Source organism: Drosophila virilis, chromosome 5 (assembly GCF_030788295.1).
Source record: "Drosophila virilis strain 15010-1051.87 chromosome 5, Dvir_AGI_RSII-ME, whole genome shotgun sequence".
In the NCBI taxonomy this organism is placed as follows: domain Eukaryota; kingdom Metazoa; phylum Arthropoda; class Insecta; order Diptera; family Drosophilidae; genus Drosophila; species Drosophila virilis.
The window spans coordinates 7,933,645-7,954,475 of NC_091547.1; the positions used below are offsets into that span (position 1 = coordinate 7,933,645).

Here is a 20,831-nt window from a genome sequence, read left to right on the forward strand (position 1 = left end):
CCGACCCTGAATTATTGTTAGTACTAGCCGTTAACAAATAACGGTTAATTGCTTAACAGATGCGAAGTAGTTAGATCAATAAATCCACCTTATTAAGTACGATACCTGATAAAGATCCGAGTGAGTGATCAATCGCTCTTGACGATGTCAACTCAATCTGGACCCGAACTGTATTCCAAAGTGCGGACATAGTGATTTACACAATATGCATGCATGGATTTTGACAATGTGAAACGAGGGTCAATAAATGGTATATCAGCTATTGGGTCATAAATATCTATATGTATATAGATTCGTACTCCCAATGCACAATTTACAAACAAAAAGTTTTACGATGCGCACATAAAGATTAAGTTAAAGATATGAAATCACAGCCAATAAACGCTGCATATACCCCCCACATGTGGGAATTTGCTTTAAATTTAAGAAATTCGACTAGAGATGGGCTCAGTCGCCCGAAACAGTTGAACCTTGCAGGTGCTACGAATACGAATACCAGCATGGATAACGGCAAGGATAAGGACGTAGGAGGCCTTGGCTATTATTATGGAGTACAACTATTAATCGTAGCATTTGTTTTCTATAATCTGTATAGGAGTTTGTCTCCGATGCAGGCGAACCCGAACCGCCCAGAATGGATAATACAATCATTGAACTTATCGAGAAGGACCAACCCAAAAAGCAGCTGCCCTGGTACTATGCGCCCAGTTTTCTGCTTCTATGGGTTGCGCTCTTCTTTGCGGTGGTTTTTCCGCTTTTCAATTCCCTGCCCACACCGGTGAAAATTAATGAGGAAACTACGAAACCGGGCCAATTTGTGGCGGAGCGTGCTCAATACATATTACTGGAGCTGGATCGTTTGGGACCCAAAATAGTGGGCGATGAAATGAACGAGAAGACAATGGTGGAGTTTATGCTCAGGGAAATTGAAGCCGTGCGTGGGGACATGCGACAGGATCTGTACGACATGGAGGTGGATGTGCAACGGGCATCCGGCGCCTATCTGCACTGGGAAATGATCAACATGTATCAGGCCGTGCAAAATGTGGTTGTCAAGCTGAGTGCAAAGAGCTCCAATAGCACATCCTATCTACTCATCAACAGTCACTATGACACCAAACCGGGCAGTGTGGGTAAGTGTGGAGCCGAGTTGCCGCTGTGAGTCACACATCCTTATTGGGCCTGATTTGCTGCAGGTACCGGAGATGCTGGCTTCATGGTTGTCACCATGCTGGAGGTGATGCGGCAATTGGCCACGTCCGAGCAAACGTTCGAGCATCCGATTGTCTTTCTATTCAATGGCGCCGAGGAGCAGCCGCTCCAAGGCTCACATGCGTTCATCTCACAGCACAAATGGTCGCCCAATTGCAAGTGAGTACGGTGTGAGATGTGTGTGTGAGCAGTGGCTAATTAACATTTTTAGGGCGCTGATTAATCTGGATTCCGCCGGAGCTGGTGGTCGTGAGATCCTCTTTCAAGGCGGTCCCAATCACCCTTGGCTAATGCGGGTAAGTTGTGAATTTGAATGGTTATGCTTTTGGTTCGTTCGAAACTCACGTAGACCTTCCGTGGATCTTATCGGGCCTACGATATTGGTTTGATATCAAATTTTTATCAATGTTGCTTATCTGGCTTATCAGCAAGAAAATCTTGTCGCTTTTAACTGATTACAGCACTATAGAGACGCCGCCAAGCATCCGTTTGCAACAACAATGGCCGAGGAGGTATTCCAGGCTGGCATCATACCCTCCGACACGGACTTTCGTATCTTCCGCGATTTTGGACCAGTGCCAGGTGTGTGTGTGTGTGTGTACACGTGCTAAACCCCACTTTCCCCGTTTACAATCCACATTTCTTTTCTCATTAATTAGGTCTGGATATGGCGGGTCAATATAATGGTTTCGTGTACCACACAAAATACGATCGCTTCGATGTGATATCGCGAGATTCTCTGCAGAATACGGGCGAGAATCTGCTGTCCCTGGTGCGTAGTATCGGCAATGCAGAAGAGATGCACGATACTAAGGTACTTTCGCTCAGTTAAACTTTGTCTAAGAAATCTTGATAAGGCTTATCTTTGTTAACTTTAGGCACACTCCGAGGGTCACTCGGTGTTCTTTGATTTCCTGGGCCTGTTCTTTGTCTACTATCTGGAGTCCACAGGCATTGCCCTCAACATATGCTTCGGCCTCGGTGGTATTATTCTGGTGTGCGTGTCCCTGTGGCGCATGACAAGGACCACAGATCTTGGCATTGGATCCGTATCGGGCGCTTTTGGTATTATGTTTCTATTGGAGCTGGCCTCATTTGTGCTAGCCCTTGGCCTGCCAGTACTCATGGCACTGTTCTATGATGCCGGCGATCGCACCTTGACATACTTTGCCAACAGCTGGCTGGTAATCGGACTCTTCATTTGCCCCTCGGTCATTGGCCTGGTGTTGCCCTTTACACTCTACTACACCCTGAGGCCCAGTGTAAGTGCATATAGCCATAGCTTTTGAGAAGCCGCTGTTTACCCCAGGGATTCTTCTTTGTTTTTGCAGAGCAAAGTACCACACACCTATCATCTGCAAATGGCCGGCCACGCCCACTGTGTATTTTTAGCCATTGTGTGCATTATATTGACTATCGCTGGTCTACGCAGCGCCTACCTCTTCATGATCTCCCTGCTCTTTTATGTGGGTGCGCTGACCATCAACTTGCTCAGCAGGCTGCACGATCGCGGTAAGCTCTTTATTTAATACCCCTTTGGAAGTGTGTTTCTCACATTTCGGCTATGGCCATAGGCTACTTTTGGTCGCTTGTGCTATGCGCGTGCCAGGCAATGCCCTTTCTTTACTTCAGCTACTTGTTCCACGCTTTTCTTGTCATTTGCATTCCAATGACGGCGCGTAAGGGCACCGAGGTGAATCCGGATCTGCTAATTGCCCTCTTGTGTGCCTTGGGCTCAATTCTGGCCCTAGGCTTCTTGGTAAGTCAAACAACTTAAGATAGTTATTATCCTCTTTTGGCCAATCAGCCAGGATAAAGATATCTTAAGGATATATAAAAGATTTTCCTACTTACCTGCTCTAACTCTTAGGTTCCACTCATAAATATCTTCCGGCGACCGAATTGTATGATAGGCGGTCTGGCGCTCATAACCTTTATATTCTGTATGATATCCGTTTCGGAGGTGGGTTTTCCTTATCGCCCTAAAACGAATGTGATGCGGGTTAACTTTTTGGTAAGTTAGCTTTTTTTCATATATGCTTACCAGCATTGTGCTTTAAAACCCGGCCCTGATTGCAGCAAGTGCATCGGAAATTCTATGAATATGATGGCTCCATTAGCCTGGAGGATTCTGGCTACTACTTCGACCTACAGGATCGTCGTCTGGAGCTGCCGCTGCGTGACAAAGTGGACTTTGACGGCTTGGTACATCTGGAGGGCGAATGCGATGCCCAAATGATGTGCGGTGTGCCCTGCTTCAATCATCGCTGGTGCGAGGCACGCAAAGCAGCCCGTTGGCTGCCCCGTAAGCAACTTGTCGAAGTGCCCGGCACCACGACCCTGGAACTACAGAACAAGACGATACTAGCTGGCGGCTATACGGCGCGCTATCATTTTAAGCTGACGGGACCCGCACGCATGAGCATATTTCTGAAGCCCTTGGCTGGTGTGAAAATGCAGGACTGGTCCTTTTTGCGAGGCATGCTGGATAATCCTGGCACTTACAAGCCGCCATATCACATATTCTTTGCCTGGGGCGTCGACAACTCGCCCATTGAGTTTCACCTGGACCTGACGGTGCGTATTACTGGATACACTTTCACTTTCACATAAATTAGTTACATGCTCTTTGCAGAAAGTGAATGGCAATTTCCTGGAGCCCGTTTTCGAGATTGGCATCTCCGGACATTATATAAGTCATGTGCACAAGCGGGATGCGTACAGCTTGCAATTTATAGAGGATCTTCCAGATTTTGTGCACGCCATGGAATGGCCAGCCTCCTATGACCGCTATATATATTAATGATAATGATATTAGTATAATAAAATAGTTGAAAGAAAAGTATAAATAAAATTTAAACATTTTATATTGTCTAAGCCCAACCCATCCAATTGTATTTGCTCTTCCTGGCTGCCGGGCCAGCAGCTCTTTGGCGGCAAACAAAGGCCCAAAACTGGGCTAAAGATTAAACAAAAGCCACGCCAGTGGTGCATTTCATAACGTAGTCGGAATAAATATTTAAGATTAAACAGAATTTCTTGCTCTTGTGCGTGACAAACATTTGTGTAAACACAAACCCGACGAACTGTTGTAATAGCTGAAATTGTATGTTTGTGGCATCATCTACATTTCATTCAAGTTTTCCATTTTTCGAGACGTATAAAATGTGTTGCTTTGCGCTATTGGAAGGCACACTTCGATTTGGTTCACACACACGGAAAGATCACAGCAGAAACGAATAAAATGAATTCCCTGGTGGTTCTGTTCGTAGCCATCGCGCTTTTTGCAACGGCAAACGCGCAAACGACGGAGAGCATCACCTCCATCATCAGCGACATCGAGGATTCAATTTCCTCCGACTACTCGCCGATTAGCGACTATTACTCTTCTGACTACTCTTCGTATCCAAGTACCTATGACTACTACTATACCGACTACTATGATGAAGTGACCACCACGAAGCCGTTCAAGCAGCAGTTCCTATCGCTGCTCTTCAACAAGAAAGCTGGATAGAAGTGAGACTCTGCTCAACGCTGCCGCCCAACCCGCCACATCCAGCAATAATTTGTTTCGTTAAAATGTGAAAATATACTACTTAATTAAAAACCAAATAAAATTTAATTTAAAAACAAAAAAACAATTGTACCAATTGTATTGGGGGGAGTGAATGACATTTCCACAGGTGTTGCCCAAGAATGAACCAACCCAATGAGGGCTCATTAACGCCTTTGGTCAGAATTGTTCACCTCTCTATGAGCACGACTACAACAAAGGTCAGCGCCAGACGGACAGAGATCTAGACATGATCATGGTCAGGTGGCGTGGCAACAGTGTCTAGTATAAGTATAGTGATACTCGTCTAATGCTTTTCGGTTTAATGATGATGTTGTTGCCGCCTCCGCTATATACCTGCAACTATGGGTATATCTGCTTGGGAGAGGGTCGGGGGGGACTTTGGCTGCATTGCGCAATTTGATTTCATGTGGCTGTGGCACATCAGAATTTGCAGCTAAAGCTAAAGGTAAATGTCTACAATGTGTGGCTGACAAATTGATTTGAAATGCGAGACGTGTTCTTTGAATGCCACGATACAAGTTTACTTCTCGATAAATATACTCAATCAAAAACTGACCAAAATATTCAGTTACAGCGTTTAGACTACAGTGAAACGCCCAATAGGAAGATTTCTAGCATCTTCTTGAGAAAATAAAAAAACTGAACAAATAAAACATATTTAAAAGAAATTTAAAATACTCAATAATTTTTTTTTTTTGTTGTATCCAAGATTTTGAATTTAAATAATAAAATATAATAAAGAATTTATGGAACTTTTTAAATTTAAATAAATATTAATATTAATAGGTTTTCAAATCAATGAACGTTTAATTTGAAAATCTTTGAATTATTTCTGCAATAAGTCCACAAGTAAGTTAAGAAATCGATGGAAATGTGGAGAAAAGTATTCGAAAATGATTAATTTATCTAAAATAGTTGTTTCTGTTATTTTCAAAAAACAAAATGTATATATATAAGAGAGAACTAACTAATATAAAACAATTCGATTTTAATTCAAAAATTTTTCTTTCAAACCTTAGACAGAAGCTTTTACTGAGGCGCCAAAGCTGTTATGGGCTGTAAACAATTCACTAGACAAATTGCAGATTTAACAACAATTTAGAAACAACAACACGCAAACAATGCACTTGAAGAAGTCGGGGTAGATTTAATCAGTTTTGGCCAGGCTGTGAGTTTGGCTTCTGATCTGTGCATCTTCCAAATGCTAAACACCCATCAATGGCCAAGCTGGAGCTAGAGCCAGAGTCAGAGTCAGAGCCACAGCCAGAGCCGCTCTGCTGCAAGCGTTGCAAGAGGCAGCTGTAAAGTTCAAGCATTCAGCTTGCAGTCAGTACTCGAGTACTCAAAAGCAGCGCGCCACAAGATACAAGATTTTGCTATAAATATTCAAACCTTTGGCGTTGGTGGCCACAGTTTCAAATCGAGACGCTGACAGTTGCCACTCCAGAGCCCAGCACAGGATACAACCAACTAATGCAATACCTTGTAAGTACATACGTTTCATTCAGTTCAATTGGACTAATCCTCTGTCAGCTGCTGACTCTTGCAGCTGTGCTGCTGTGCACAACATATGCACGACCGCAAGGACCTGCCACGGAGCCAATCAAGATAATACGACAGGAGCAGGAGGTCAACTTCGATGGCTCCTACAAGTATGGCTATGAGACCGAAAATGGCATCAATGTGGAGGAGGAGGGCTATCTCAAGAATGCTGGCACCGACAATGCAGGACCGGTGAGTGAAACCCCAAAAATCACACAGCCATTTGGCATTTGCATTTGAAGCTGCAGCTGAAGCTGCCTCACGACATTGCCCCGCGAGGCTGACAAATTGTTCGGGTCATGTAATTAGCTGTGCATCTGTGCATTGTTTTCTGCTCTTTTTCGCTACACTCTTTGCTGGGTCTAAAAGGTCGCTCAGGGCTTCTTCTCCTACACCGCGCCCGATGGCACACCCATACGGATTACCTATGTGGCCGATGAGAACGGCTTCCAGCCGCAGGGCGATCATCTACCCACAGCTCCGCCCATACCACCAGCCATACAGCGGGCCTTGGATTACATAGCCACAGCACCGCCGCCACCCGCTGAGCAGCAGAGCGCCTACACCGCACGCCGGGGCTAAGTACTCTCTCTCTGAGAGCACAGAGAAAGAAATTACGATGGAGCGTGGGGAAAGTGTGGGGTATTGTGAGAGGCGGAGACAACGAAAATTTGCTTGTTAACCAAATTTGTTAAATCAGAAAATTAGAAAACATTCCGCACATGTAAATAAATATGCAAAATGAATAAACTGTGTCTAAACGGAGAGTCTTAAGCTTTTAGCATTGCATTGAGAAAAACGAAAATTAATTGAATTCGTAAACAAATGTAAGGAAATGCGGTAGCTTATGTGACCCAATCAGGTGGACAACTGCACATAGAGATATCCGGTGCGGAATACAAGGCTTATATATGCTGATATATAGGTTATATAATATATTAGCTATTAAAAATATATATAAATGATATATTTAAGTGCTGTTTAGCCAACTAGCAGAGCCTAATGCCAGGCTTAAAGCACCTGCAATCTTGAATATTTCATAATAGAATATTCTTCAAAACAAAAATGCCTTGTTAAGTGTTGCTACAAGATCTTCTAGATCTTCTTTCTACAGTCTTCTAGATCTTCGATCTACAATATTTTCTAAAAAAAACTTTAAAGGCATGTTTGTGGAGCTCTTTTGCAGCTTCTACAGTACCTAACATAAATTTTGCATAATCTGCCATATAAATATAAAAAAATAAATATAGATCAATTAAGATATCGCTAAAATTACCTGATTTTCATTTCTCTTTCGAACCCAAAATGAATTATTCTTCGTCTTCACACAGCATACTTTCAGGCATTCGAGTAAACCACCCAAGCAACTGGTTTTATGTGTTCGGTGGTGCTCATCCAGTGGAGATGTTGCTCCATATGTCGTCACCTTGCATTACCTTGCAATGCTCGCCAAAATTAGTTGATGTCAAAAGAAATGTTAGCGTTTCCGTGTCGTCGATGTCAAGCACAAAATTAATTGAATCGATTGCCATCAGAAGAATGGTCTATTCGTTTATTCATACAGCGTGTTGGGTGGCAGCTGCTTTCCAGAAAATATGTAGTAAACGCCTCATAAATCACGGTTAATAGATCGAGTTTTGAGCGCTTTGCAAATGTTGTCCGTTGAGCTTCAAGCTGGCCAGTTGGCCATAGCACACATAGAACGAGTGGATCTTCCGTAGGCCTGGTGGGCGTTGTGCATCGCTCATATATAAAGCTCTGGTCGTGGCTAAAACCGCTCATTGCTGATTAACCATGTTGTTGCGTCTAACGGTAAGTTTTCCAGCTGCTGCTGCAGTTGGTCTGCAGTCATCTGATCACGCCTCTCGCCTCCTATAGATTTGGCTGCTGATCTGCGCTGCAGTTGCGCTGGCCCAGAACGATGGTCGCTATCGTCCTGCGCCAACCACACCGGCCGTGCTAAGGGCGAGAGCTAGTGCCAATGCCAATGCGGGGCGCTATACGGGCGCCAGCGATGGACGCTATGTGGCCGGCAATGATGGACGCTATCGCGGCGGCGGCGATGGACGCTACAGTGGCGGCAACGATGGGCGTTATGTGCACAAGGATGTCAAGTACCAGCATGATAATCGTCCTGGTGGTGACTACACGGGCGACAGCAATCCCTATGTGGCTGATAAGAACAAGTTCGGTGCTGGCGGCGGTGCTGGACGTGGCGGTGGTGGAGCTGGTACCAATGGAGCTAGGGGCAGTGGAGCTGGTGCTGGTGCTGGTGCGACAACTGCTGCTAATAAGCCACGCCCAAGTACGTCGCTGCCACGCCCAACACCTGCCGTTGATCTGCGACCCAACTTGCCACAAGGGCGCGGCACTGGCATTGGCAAAAATGGTTTCCTGATTCTGCGTCAGGAGGGCGAAGTGCAGGCCGATGGCTACAACTATCTGTAAGTGAATATATGGCTGAGAGGCCTGAGAGTCCTGCGATATTAAACTGAATTCCTGTGCCAGCTACGAGACGGAGAACGGTATTCTCGGCGAGGAGAGTGGACGCATTGAGAAGCAAACCGAGGGCGATGCTCTGCGCTCCAAGGGCTACTACGAGTACACCGGGGACGATGGCCTGCTCTACCGCGTGGACTATGTGGCCGATGAGAATGGCTTTCTGCCCGCCGGCGAACACATTCCCAAGGTGCCGGAGCACATACCCCGGCTGCTGGCCTATCTGAAGGAGCAGGGCGCTTTGTAAATATATATAGAAATCTATTTAATTTGTCATTTTGGTTATCAGGAAATAAAAGAGTTTTCGAAAAAAAAAAGTTAACTGAATATTTAGTGGATAATATGCCAAGGAGTACCAAATTATGCTCAAATATATGTAAATATGAAAGCATTTGGATCTTGGGGAGAACTAGGTCTTCAAAATATATTGTAAGACGATGAACAAAAAAAGAAACTCTCAGTTGCAAATAGTCCATAGTTATAGACTAACTAACTTATTTTTAAATAGCACTGGCCACTTAAGCGCTTGGCCTAGACAAGTCAGCGATTATATTCCAGATTCTCATTGCTCAGAGTTATACAAGATATACATACAAGGATTCGTTTGGCAAATATATTTTGTTTTTAATAAAAATTTCAATTAAGATTAGTTCAGGTTCGGCAAGATCTGCTGTTGTATGTACTCCAGCACCTCATTAATGGTTGACTGCACTTTGGCGGGCTACAATAAAGACAAGTTTATCAAACTGGCTCTAAGCTTTGACACTTTAGCTGACTTACATCCTGCTCGGTATTGATCTTTGTATCCCCGTACTGCCCTGGATAGGGCTGCTGTTGGTCAGAGTTTTGATCTGGCAGCGGAGTTTGGGGCTGCGCATACTCATAGGACTGAGCGGGTTGATAGTGTGCTTGAGAGTCAGTATCCCAGAGCCGGTTCTCGTTCACGTAGCTGAATTGGCGCTGGTCCTCGCTTGTGCCATCGCCATCGCGCACCCATTCGAATTGAATAATTTGCCAGCCGGTGCCATTGTAGTTGAAGTCAATCATGAAGCGCAGATGATCTCGTGGTCCCAGAGCAAAGTTCTCCTGGGCCTCCTGTACACTGGCCGCCAGCTGCCGCTCGGCCTGCCGAAAGATGCCGCGCAAATCATTCGCATACGGTTGGCCGCGATCTCCGTAGCCGCCATCATAGGGCCTGGGATCGTGCCGATATTTGCCGCTGTCATCCGGCTGATACCAGCCGGCAGAGCCATGCAGCTCGTGGACATAGTGTCCCGGCTTGGATGCTGCTGTGGGCAGTGGCGGCTGCTGATCCTCGCCAGTTCCTTGTGCCCTGCCCAGGCTTAACAGGAGAAAGGCGATGAACACAGTTGTGTACATCTCGACTAGTTGAATGCGTTTAACTGTAGCTAATCAAATCACTAGCCAGGTTAGTTTTAGTTTCAATTGCACTTGAAGTGGGCATCGACTGGCAGCTAATTAATTGCCTGGTTTTATGTGGAAGATGCAGCCGTTTAATTATTTAATTAGCTAGTTTATTCGGTGGTTTGGTGCGACTGATTGCTGCACGAGCCACCGGCTTGACTCTAGCGTAACGCATGCTAATTGAAATTCTTTGCATACTAACAAGCCATAAAGTGGCTACCGAGTAATCCCAATCGCCAAGCCAAGTAACCCAACTCGTTTTCATAGGCAGCTCCCAATTGCTTCTGACCTTTTGAACGCCGGCGACAAAAATATCTCAAATCGGAAACCAGTGTCGACAGCTGTCACAGTCGCACCGGGTAATCCGATGAGCCTCAGTCTTGTTTCAGTGCTAGAAATTTCGAAATATTTGTAGCAAAAGCTAAAACATTTTAGCTTCCGATTGGAAAAATAAATCAGAAAATTCATTTCTCAAAATAAGTAAGACAATCCTAATAGTTCCTTGTCAAATTCTGCTCTAAATATTCTGCAGAAATTAGTTGTTATTTAAAACAAGTTGAAGTTGTCTATAAATATGCATTCAATAATTACTTAGAAAAGCTAGAACTTTCCTCAAATTAAGTTGCTTACAATATAAATTCCACAACGATCAACTGCACTTTAACCAGCTGCCACACCCAATGGATATTTCTAATCGCCTTATCATTGCAACTGTCGGAAGCTTGAAATTTTTGTCTGGTCGGGGGCAATTTGTAAGCAATTCAATGGATTTGATAGGATCCAAGTTAATTAGTGTCGTTTAAATCAAATTTAACGCTCATCATAAACAATAAAACGATCGTTTGCCTTAATGGGCATTCATAATAACTGACGATCAATCAAAACGGACGCCAAGCACTCATCAATCATCAATCATCAGTCATCAGTCAGCTGTCAGCAATGGGCATTCAAACATGATGGGAGCAAGTCAAAACACGCTCAGACTTAAAAAGAATGTTTGAACCGTGTGTGAAATTGAAAGTGAAAACGCCCACAAAGCTAAGCAAAAATCTTAAGTCTGAACTTCGCAAATAAACTTTAACCTTTTACCTTGCAGCCGGACATGAGTCAAAGAGAAATTAGTCATCTCCAAATACGTAGGAGCGTAAGTTAACAAACTTGGTAGCTGCTGTTAGCTCTGACATTTAACCTTTTACCTTGCAGAGTGTATAACAAAAATGAGCAAAAATAAAAAAACAAATCAAGAACATAAAATACCTTGAAAAGTTCTTAATATGAGACGTAAACAAGGCCTAAGACAATCAAATGTATTTTGACGTTTTTGTCAGATTATCAAATTGAAAGCTGCGACAATTTTTTGGTTTTTTTGTCAATTTCCAAAAGCTGGTCTGCAAAAATTAATATTTTGTTAAAGATAATTAAACGCGCTTCGTCCAGAACCGACTAAAACAATAATAAAACAAGATACAAGCTAGATTAATAACCAGTTGTTTTAGTTGCTACATATGCAAATTTTTGCACCTGGAATACTTGTCAAATACTCACCTAATATGAAACACATACAGGTAAAACAGAGATATAATATTTTGGCTGCGCTAAGCCCAACAATGCGTAATTTGGTGTTTCGCATGCACTCAGCTGACTCCAACAGCTGCTCCCGCCCCCTCGCCAAAAATTATCATGAACGAAAAACTGAATCTGTCGCCACATTTATTTTATTTTAATTTTGTGGTGGCGCCCATGGGCCTAGACGATTAAATTTTAGGCGTCACGAATTTAACCCTTGGTCGTATAAAAACAATAAAAACAAATCTCAACCTTGAACTTAAATTTACTTGTTTTTTTTAAATTCCTTTAGGCTGAGTGCGCAACTAATAAATTTCTGTTTAAAACAAACACAACAACATTCATCTTCTTTTTTACACAGACTGTGATTTTATTCAGATGGTAATTTTCTCTCATAAAATAAGCCGATAAAGTAAAAGACGAGATATAGCATTAATATTTAATTTAACACCAACTGATAAAAATCACGCCCAAGCTGAAAGCTCTAGAAATTTACGAGTCTAACTGCGTATGGGATCTTTGATCGGTGCTTTGAACTTTACGGTATTTTCTACGCCCACTGATATTTGTATATAAAAATATATTAATATATATATGTATGTATAAGGTGAGCTTGTATCTCATTAAGACTCAGATTATTTGGTAATTTGTTGTATTGTTCCAAATGCAGTTCGTATGACGCCTTTGGCAAAATTTACAGTGCATTTTGTATTTTCTAAATTAATTTGTTCGCAAAAACAAATGTTAACTGCAAACAGCTACAAATCATTTGATTTAATTGATTCCATTAAAGGTACATACACTGAGTGCTACCCAAAGCCATCCATCTATTTGGCAAATCGGCTACCAATTCATTGACGGTTGCAAAACTCGCTTCAACTGAGAATATTTATAGGCCACAAGCTCTACAAATTATTTTGAATATAGAGCGAGATGATAATTAAGCAAACTTCACTTAAGTTAATTTTTGAAACCGGCTGCTAAAACAAATCCGACTGACAGCCAGACAGATATACTGAAATCGTATAAGGCCACGCGGAGAGTAATGGCAATTTATGGCCCAAACTCTATGCTCAATACTCACCCTATAAAGATTTCAATTGCTTAACAAATGCCATTTGAAAGCAGGTGAAAATACGCGTTTATCATAAGTGTTTGGAGAGGTGTCGAAAACGGGAATCAGATCCAATGTGAGTGCTGACATTATTATAAATGTGCTGTGGAGGCAGCACGACCGAATGCCAGCTTAAGAAATCGAAGAATTATGTATTTGATAAGAAGCATTCATAAATTGAGTTCACAAAGAAATATTCAACAAACAAATTTATGAGAGTTTTTGGCAATACTTTTGTTTGATTTTAATCAAATATTTCTGCTTATATAATATATAAAATTCCATAGTATATATGGTAGAATATAGTTTGAAATATAAAATGTAGCTCCATAAATGGTGTAGAAAGAACAGGCAGTACGAAAAGTACTTGGCACTGAGATACTCTGAACTCAAGGTTTTAAATCTTGTAGTCGATAATCTAACATACGATCACACCTATAAAGCAACAGATATATAATCTATATACTACATCAACATCTCCCAGTTTTCAAACCCTACAAACCTTTGGTTAAACGAAACTTCCATAGAGTCATTTTAATTGCTTGAGATTAAAGCCGCAAACGTATATATAAATTTGTATGTCATGAGTGATTAAGTTTCAAACAATAAGTCACAGAGGAGAAAAAAAAACGGAAATAAAATAATAACCGACCGGACGCTTAGTCATGCAGTGTAAGAATGCGTGATATGCTCAAGCCGAATACCACACAGCTATGTAGTTCGTGTTGTGACTTCTTGCTGGAAACTCGTACTTACACCTAAACGAGCCAAGTGCATTCTTATCACTGGCCTAGCGTATGATGGGCCGTACTCTCACACTGTTCTCGGGCATCACTGTACTTGCAGTTGTGTGCAACAGTTGCGCCGCAGCCGAGATACTCGAGTGCTATGAGTGCTTCGAGGGAGCGGGAGCAAATATGGAGAAACCGCTTCCGGTATGCTCACAGCTGAGAAACAGTCCGGAATTCAGGGTGGCCTGTCCCAATTCCACAATGTGCCTGAAGACAGTGAGCACAATTAACTTACAAGATGGATCGAAATGGTCGGCTGTTCTCCGAGGCTGCGCAAACCAAGTGAAGATAACGCATGTGCTTCGCAATAGATTTTATGAGGAAGTCGCAGTCATAGATGAGCCCTATAAAGATGGCTGCATTGAGAAGAAAGATCACAATATGCTAACATCAACGGTCCAGCAATGTTATTGCCGGGGCAATCTGTGCAATTCGGCGACTTATCGCGACCTCAACATTCCCATTCAAATGATATATATAATATTGTTGTTGCGCCACTTGCGACAACTGAGTGGGATTTGAATGCTCTCAGTCAGATTATATAGAATTAACCAGTCGACTATGTAGCAGATTATTAGTATAACAGGAAAGTCTCTTTAATTAACAATAAGTATCCATAAGAACTTGAATAAATATATAGATAATAAAAACAATTCCGGTTGCATACCAAATCTACTCATTAAGTAGCTTAAAAAAGATTATAGAATATGAAATTGAATAAAAGCTTTGAATGTATCTGCTACAGCTGGCCAGATTATGAAGAAAGTGTGAAATGCTTTTAGCCAAAATGCGAATCAAGGTCAATGGCAAGTCTGAGTCAGCGGGAAGCCATATAAATTCAATTGAAATTGCATTGCTGATGCCCAATCGAATTGGACTTGTAATTGATTAAAAATCAGCATACACTTAAATATTTATTAAGTATTTGTGATTTTTATAAATGCCATAATTATACCTACTATACATACTCTACCAGAGTGAATCAAAAGTCAAAAAACAGCAGCAACCGCAACAACAACAACAACAACAACAGCCACGCGACGTGATTCACAGTGCGAGGGATTTGGAGATTTGGCACTTGGAGTTCGGGCACGGAACGGAACGGAACCGAATGGATCGGATCAATTTGGCCTGGCATGCGGGTTCAGTGTACGACCTTTGCAGTGCAGTGACTGCAACGCCCCTGCGTTGCCCTGCCCCTGCCTTGCCCCACCTCGGCCCAACTCTTTTCGCTTTCGTCTACTCAGGATCGTTGCCGGCTGTTTAATCACAGTTTATGTTTATTGTTGCAATTAATCCGCATAATAAAAGATATGCTTAGCTTAACTGCAGCTGCGGCCGACTTTTTGGATAGCTTACCAGTTAAAACCTTATTCGAAAAATAAAAAATCCGTTAAGTTAAGCTAAGGACACACATCCGAGCATCGTGGAGTCGATGTCAATGTTTGCAACACAATTAAAATCAATTTTGTCAACATTTTTCTTCCACGTCTGTCGCCGATTTTGATTCCGATTCCGATTTTGATTCCGGTTATGCATACGCATACGCATACCCATATGTTGGGGGCACCAAGCCCCAGTCCCCAGTCCCCAATCCCCAATCCCCAGTACCCAGTCCCAATCTCAGTTACCAGCTTGAATAAAATTAATGCATTTCGCATTGCGGCAGGCGCGCGCAATTTGAATGCTTTTTTTTTGAAGCTGTTGTGCCTCTTATTGTTGTTATTGTTGCCGTGTTGCCGTGTTTCCGTTGTTTTTTTGTAATTTATGATTTCATTACGGCACTTTTATGGCGCTTCCGAGTGCCTCAGGTAGTTGGCTTGGATAAGATCTATAGAAGACGATGACGATGTTGTCATCAGTTCAAGTCCCAAGCTTAAGCTACGCACCAACTGCAACAATGTGATAAAAATATTCAAAATGTGCCGCTTCATTTAATTACGAACAGCTTTAAATGATGGAATGCTGCATATCCTAGAACAATATTTGGCACTGAACAATTTAAAATAACAATAATAATATGTTTATAAATAGATTTCGATTTGTAGTCAAGCTGTTTGAGACCAAAATTAAGGGCCATTAAAATTTGAATAAAAATATGATAATAATACGAAATTTATCTAAAATCGAATTTTAAAAGTGCTGGCACATTATCAAAACAAAATTTATATATACGAAAACAAGAAATCAAGAGATCTTGAATTTTTTCAAATAAACTGAATATCCATAAAAAAAAATAACATGTATTTTAGCTTTAAATAAAAACCATTCATTTTTCTATAGGCAAATTTACTTTAGATATAGATATTTCGTAAGGTTGATTATTAATCCAGACACTCTTGAAAGATTCACAAAAATAACACGCTGAATCAATGAGTATTCATTGTATTCATGAATGTGTAAGCTCTGTAAGGTAATATATGTTGGTTAAGTCTTACAGAAAAGAACATATACTTTGCACATATATATATATAATTATTATATACGTTGTATATATTTATTTTTTCCGTGGCCTGCAGACCGAAGCTGACCTTTGTGTATCAGCAATAAACTTAATATTGATAATGAGTCGCTGCTGGTGCTACTGACACAGTATTCAGATGAAACGGAATGACGTTTTTTTTTTGGGGGGGAAATTTTGGAGCATTTTATAAGAAAAACAAAATGCGTCATTTCGCAGTTCGAAATCCTTGATTTGCTCTTAGATGAAATGTTAAATTATATATCGAGCAAAAGGCACAACCTCTAAATGTTTGATGAATGCCAAAGGTGCATTCGCATTGAATGTAATAAATTATGAGAATTATTTAATTGAATTAATTCGTAATTACAATTATTGGCAAATGAGCAGCCGTTTAATAAAGCTTACAGTTAATTTCAACAAATGCCAAAAATAATCCAAAAACAATATAAAATTATAAAAAATGGAAAAAACGTATAAAAACAATATACAAATTAATAACAACAACAACAACAACAACAACAACAACAGCAACAAGAAGAACCCGTCATGTGTCTAAATTAAGGGAGCGCAGCTCAAGACGTCGTTTTTGGCGCTGTTGTTGCCGTTGCTGTTATTGAACTGAACTGAGATGAACTGCGTGAGCAAAGTCGTCTGAGTTGATCTGTCGAATCCATAACCGAACCGCTCTCAAATTGTGGAGCAAATGAGGCTAACTACCTCTCCCAGATATGCGAGAATTTAGGCGCGGTTGCTGTGAGAATCAGATTGCGAGATGCGCTCGCACCGTACTTGGCACATTTCTATATAAATCCGGTGTACCTCAGCGAAATACAAACATTCCTGTTGCAGCAGCAGACGCGTTTACCGCATCAGGACCTAAACACACAATCCCAACAGGATAATTTCCAAGGATCAACAATATATCTCTAAATACACCTAACACAAAAAAAAAAAAACAAACAAAAATCAATTCACAAAATGTTCGCGAAATCAGTGCTAAGCGTTTTTGTGTTTGTGGTGAGTAATGTGTGTTTGTGCTAAAGGACATTAATACAGTCCAATTACAGTGCTTAGTGACGTCATTAACGGATACAAGTTCAACTACATAAAGTATACGCATATCAAGTATACGCCACTTGGGCGCCAAACTCAATTAGTACATTTATATACTATACAAACCTGGCCTACACATAGATTTGGTAAAAAACCATTCTGAACTTTTTCGTGCCAAGTCAGTTAAAGCTCAATCTCATGGCTATGCAGGCTTTGCTTTGAATTGCAGTTGAGTCAAAGTCAAGTCTTTCAAATTTTTCATACCTCATAACTCAGCGTTATTAATGGCATTTGAAATATCATAAAATATTTCAAAAACAAAAAGCACATAACGTTTTTTTTTTTTTGAGGGGGTTTCTGCGCGTGCCCATTGGCATTTATTACTTCCTGCCGGCTAATTGAACTGTGAATAAGAGCTGGGAGTTGCCGCAGTCATTTAATATGCCGAATTCCATAAAGCAAATATTATAATTAATTTATGAATAAATTCTTTACAGGGCCTTGTTGCAGTCAGCCTCAGCAATCCCGTTGATAACAATGGCAAGTATACGGTTTCAGCGCAAAACTCAAACGACGGCAAATATCATGCACAAGATGATGGAAGATATCATCCAAGTTCAGCGGACGAAGGTATTTCGGCATTGCAATTGAGTATCTAAGCACCTGATTATTTGGTACCACAAGTTGTTGCATGACGCCTTCCCGCACTGCATGTTGAAGCCACAAGCACTAACAACAACAAGTCCAATGGGACAACCAACACACACACACTCGCACACTAACTTTAATATACGACATGCATTTCTTAATGTATTGTACCTACTGATAACCCAATTTCATTTATGAATACGTGATAGTAGCAGAGTTCAAGCTCAAGCTAAAAATTCGGTTGGTTTTGGTAAACACGAGTCATTGAAATTTGTTATCTTTGAGAATACTGTCGGCTTGAGCTGACTTTATTGTGTCGCACACTAAACACATTGTTTATTATTATTTTAGCATATACTTGTATATATATATATTAACATTTAATTTCTTATAGGCCGAGGTGGCTATCAGGATTCTTTAGGTAAACATAACAGTGAATTGTTAGAAAATTTTTAATTTTCTAAAAAAAAACTACATAAACAAAGCCACACAAACAATCAAACATCGTATCATATCCACAAAATAGAATTTTAAAAAATATATAGGTATTATATCATAATACTCCTTAGCTTAACCATAAACTGTGTCCTACATGCACAGTCAAAACTCGCAGCAAATTTTATAATTCTCAAACAGCAAACAACGGATTTAATTGCATGCACTTTGACAATGCTCGCTGTAGACCGTTGTTTAACTGCTTTCTTGCTTTATCAAGGGCTCCAATTGCTCCAATTGTACAAAAAAAAACATTGTATCATGGTTATTCCGTGTATCTAAATTATTCCGTAAGCCTTACATACGTTGAACAGCATTAATACGTATAGCTAATTTCTTCTAACCTGACCTTCCATACGAAGTACTAGTTCTCACTTAAACACACAAAAAACTCACACTCACACATACATGATTTCAATATGCGCTTTTTTCTAAGATTTGTTTGAATTTATTTCCCATCGAACAGGTCGTTATCATCACATGGTGCAGCCCTACATGCATGTGAGCGATAACCGTGAACTTGGTATTTATCATCATATTCCCTATCCATACGATGGTGGGTATGGGCCATACTCGGGCCTCAATCGCCCCTATGTGCACGATGACAGACCCTACAAGTAAGCAATAACTTACTAACTGTTATCGCAAGTCTAATTCGTTTTATTTGCATATTTCTTTCACTTTCCATAGCCATGATCTGTACACAGTAAGTAAAGCTGAGTTTAAAGTACCCGAAATACGCTTGGAATACGGCTTTCCCGATCATGAACCGCAAATCGAACACTAAAGCTAAAACAATGCTCAGTACCACAAAAACAGTATTCACGATCAGTTTTTAAAATGAGATCCAAATAGCCAGCACCCCCCACGCTTTCATAACTCAACAGCCATTAATCAAAAAGCAACCTGCCAAGCGTTTCCCGTTTCCTGTCACTCCCAATGCGCTGCATGACACCAACTCCACCAACTGCCTGCATATGCATGAAACCCTCTTACGCATACACACAATCCCACCAAAAAAAAAAAAAAACACACACGCACACGCATACGAAACTCCTGCCAATTTGATGAGCTCGATACTTAACACGTACCATAACAACACAGTCGACCACAACAACCACAACGAAGAAACCAACCACAACCACAGAACGCACCACAACAACAACGACCACGACGACGACCACGCCTCGCCCCATACTCTTCAACTACGATGACGAGGGACGCCATAAGATTCTGCACCAGGAAGAGATCCGCAAGAAGGACAAATACGATCATGCGTGAGTTGCATGAGTTAACATTTAGCCGACCAGCCGACTCAACCAATGCCAATTTGTTTTTACAGTTTCCTGACCGAGAACGGCATCTATGGCGAGGAGCAGGCGAAACTGCATCATGGAGGTGGTACTCATGCCAAGGGCTACTATGAATATACCGGAGATGATGGCAAATTGTATCGCGTGAACTATGCATCCAATGATAGGGGATTCATGCCCGAGGGTGAGCACATTCCAACACCACCACCGATTCCCGAGGCCATCGCTCGTGCTTTGAAGTATGTGGAGGAGCAGCACAAGGCGAATGGAGATAAGCCTCTGTTCGATCATCGCGGATTCCGTATCAATCATATGACCAAAGAAATCAAGGCACAAATCAAGTCGATTCATCTGGATCAAATGCCCAAGGAGCTGAGCGATCAAATCCGTATGCTGGAGCATGAAGTCGAGCTGGCCGAGGAGGAGGAGGCGCGCGAACTGGAGGAAGAGCAGCGCCGGAAAAGTGCTCATCAGCTCTGAATTGAAGCGAGTGAATTCCCCCCCACATTGCTGTGTTCTCATCTAAAGCCATAGGGATTGTGTTGTGCACAACACATTCTTAAGTCCCCCGCCCTTAACCCCCTGCACCATTAAAATGTCCCTCCATTCCCATGCATTTGCCGCCAGCAGCTGGCAAAAACTATAACAAGCCATCGAAAAACTGCAAAAAAAAAAAGAACAACAAACGAAAATCCATAAAAAATAGAATTGTACACAAAAGGATTTGGTACTCGTATAGCCACGCCCGCATATGTTAATTTTGTATTTATTTATCGATATATTTAAATTGTGTTATGAATTTAAAAACAATTATTTTTATATATTTTTAATAAACATAAAACATTATTTGTTACAAAAATACAACTATTTCTTCTCAATCAACGGAACTCTCGCTTTGAACAGAAAGCGTCAAATTATTCATTAAATTTGACCTATGGGAAAGAAAGGTCAAAGCTTCGCTTGATAATAAAACCAACTAATTCATGTCAAAATAATGCGGGATAATTAATGAGTTCATTGAACTGCAGAAAATTTTAATACTCTTATTTGTAATAGAATATATATTTAAAAATTCACTAATGCCAAGCAATCTGCCCATTTGTATTGAAATCAAAAAACGCACTGAGAGCAT

The 20,831-nt window shown here is 41.3% G+C and overlaps 6 protein-coding genes and 1 long non-coding RNA gene across 10 annotated transcripts; 6 read left to right on the forward strand and 1 right to left on the reverse strand.

The window, feature by feature from the left end:
* The first annotated feature begins 485 nt into the window (after positions 1–485).
* Positions 486–4,088, forward strand: LOC6627004 (endoplasmic reticulum metallopeptidase 1). The gene is made up of 12 exons (XM_002050734.4): positions 486–524; positions 596–1,133; positions 1,197–1,371; positions 1,424–1,508; positions 1,674–1,794; positions 1,872–2,026; positions 2,091–2,474; positions 2,544–2,724; positions 2,787–2,971; positions 3,083–3,226; positions 3,292–3,789; positions 3,848–4,088. The coding sequence occupies exons 1-12, from the start codon at positions 501–503 to the stop codon at positions 4,013–4,015; spliced, it is 2,658 nt and encodes an 885-aa protein (XP_002050770.1). The 5' UTR covers positions 486–500; the 3' UTR covers positions 4,016–4,088.
* A 310-nt stretch (positions 4,089–4,398) lies between these two features.
* On the forward strand, positions 4,399–4,853 carry LOC6627003 (uncharacterized). The gene has a single exon (XM_002050733.3). It carries the CDS (start codon positions 4,457–4,459, stop codon positions 4,724–4,726), a length of 270 nt encoding a protein of 89 aa, XP_002050769.1. The 5' UTR covers positions 4,399–4,456; the 3' UTR covers positions 4,727–4,853.
* A 1,305-nt stretch (positions 4,854–6,158) lies between these two features.
* Positions 6,159–7,101, forward strand: Cpr49Aa (Cuticular protein 49Aa). Its single transcript, XM_032436227.2, has 3 exons — positions 6,159–6,274; positions 6,323–6,523; positions 6,701–7,101. The coding sequence occupies exons 1-3, from the start codon at positions 6,263–6,265 to the stop codon at positions 6,911–6,913; spliced, it is 426 nt and encodes a 141-aa protein (XP_032292118.1). The 5' UTR covers positions 6,159–6,262; the 3' UTR covers positions 6,914–7,101.
* A 983-nt stretch (positions 7,102–8,084) lies between these two features.
* Cpr49Ab (Cuticular protein 49Ab) lies at positions 8,085–9,141 on the forward strand. Its single transcript, XM_002050731.4, has 3 exons — positions 8,085–8,143; positions 8,210–8,775; positions 8,840–9,141. Exons 1-3 carry the CDS (start codon positions 8,126–8,128, stop codon positions 9,075–9,077), a joined length of 822 nt encoding a protein of 273 aa, XP_002050767.1. The 5' UTR covers positions 8,085–8,125; the 3' UTR covers positions 9,078–9,141.
* A 288-nt stretch (positions 9,142–9,429) lies between these two features.
* On the reverse strand, positions 9,430–10,454 carry LOC6626713 (uncharacterized). Its single transcript, XM_002050730.4, has 2 exons — positions 9,611–10,454; positions 9,430–9,551 (listed from the first exon to the last, which is right to left on the reverse strand). The coding sequence occupies exons 1-2, from the start codon at positions 10,208–10,210 to the stop codon at positions 9,477–9,479; spliced, it is 675 nt and encodes a 224-aa protein (XP_002050766.1). The 5' UTR covers positions 10,211–10,454; the 3' UTR covers positions 9,430–9,476.
* Positions 10,455–10,672: 218 nt separating this feature from the next.
* Positions 10,673–12,050, forward strand: LOC116650981 (uncharacterized). The gene is made up of 3 exons (XR_011416997.1): positions 10,673–10,735; positions 10,788–11,399; positions 11,459–12,050. It is a non-coding gene; the product is annotated as an uncharacterized lncRNA (long non-coding RNA).
* Positions 12,051–17,022: 4,972 nt separating this feature from the next.
* Positions 17,023–20,447, forward strand: Cpr49Ac (Cuticular protein 49Ac). 4 transcript variants are annotated; one of them, XM_002050728.4, is made up of 7 exons: positions 17,023–17,207; positions 17,741–17,873; positions 18,286–18,312; positions 18,853–19,003; positions 19,077–19,092; positions 19,491–19,663; positions 19,729–20,447. In XM_002050728.4, exons 1-7 carry the CDS (start codon positions 17,169–17,171, stop codon positions 20,177–20,179), a joined length of 990 nt encoding a protein of 329 aa, XP_002050764.3. In that variant the 5' UTR covers positions 17,023–17,168; the 3' UTR covers positions 20,180–20,447. The 4 variants fall into 4 exon arrangements, with proteins under 4 accessions (XP_002050764.3, XP_070066267.1, XP_070066268.1 ...); XM_070210166.1 differs by having other exon boundaries at positions 17,741–17,783; XM_070210167.1 differs by lacking the exon at positions 18,286–18,312 and having other exon boundaries at positions 17,024–17,207; positions 17,741–17,783.
* Positions 20,448–20,831: the final 384 nt, after the last annotated feature.

Bases quoted from the DNA above. Each gene is read 5' to 3' on its own strand.
- LOC6627004 (XM_002050734.4), top strand. From the start codon at position 501: ATGGATAACGGCAAGGATAAGGAC. The intron at 525-595 runs GTAGGAGGCCTT...TAATCTGTATAG, and splicing joins ATAACGGCAAGGATAAGGAC to GAGTTTGTCTCCGATGCAGG. The intron at 2,725-2,786 runs GTAAGCTCTTTA...CTATGGCCATAG, and splicing joins CAGCAGGCTGCACGATCGCG to GCTACTTTTGGTCGCTTGTG.
- LOC6627003 (XM_002050733.3), top strand. From the start codon at position 4,457: ATGAATTCCCTGGTGGTTCTGTTCGTAGCCATCGCGCTTTTTGCAACG.
- Cpr49Aa (XM_032436227.2), top strand. The intron at 6,524-6,700 runs GTGAGTGAAACC...TGGGTCTAAAAG, and splicing joins GCACCGACAATGCAGGACCG to GTCGCTCAGGGCTTCTTCTC.
- Cpr49Ab (XM_002050731.4), top strand. The intron at 8,776-8,839 runs GTAAGTGAATAT...TTCCTGTGCCAG, and splicing joins GCCGATGGCTACAACTATCT to CTACGAGACGGAGAACGGTA.
- LOC6626713 (XM_002050730.4), bottom strand. From the start codon at position 10,210: ATGTACACAACTGTGTTCATCGCCTTTCTCCTGTTAAGCCTGGGCAGG. The intron at 9,552-9,610 runs GTAAGTCAGCTA...TCTTTATTGTAG, and splicing joins AGATCAATACCGAGCAGGAT to CCCGCCAAAGTGCAGTCAAC.
- Cpr49Ac (XM_002050728.4), top strand. From the start codon at position 17,169: ATGTTCGCGAAATCAGTGCTAAGCGTTTTTGTGTTTGTG. The intron at 17,208-17,740 runs GTGAGTAATGTG...AATTCTTTACAG, and splicing joins TAAGCGTTTTTGTGTTTGTG to GGCCTTGTTGCAGTCAGCCT. The intron at 19,664-19,728 runs GTGAGTTGCATG...TTGTTTTTACAG, and splicing joins AAGGACAAATACGATCATGC to TTTCCTGACCGAGAACGGCA.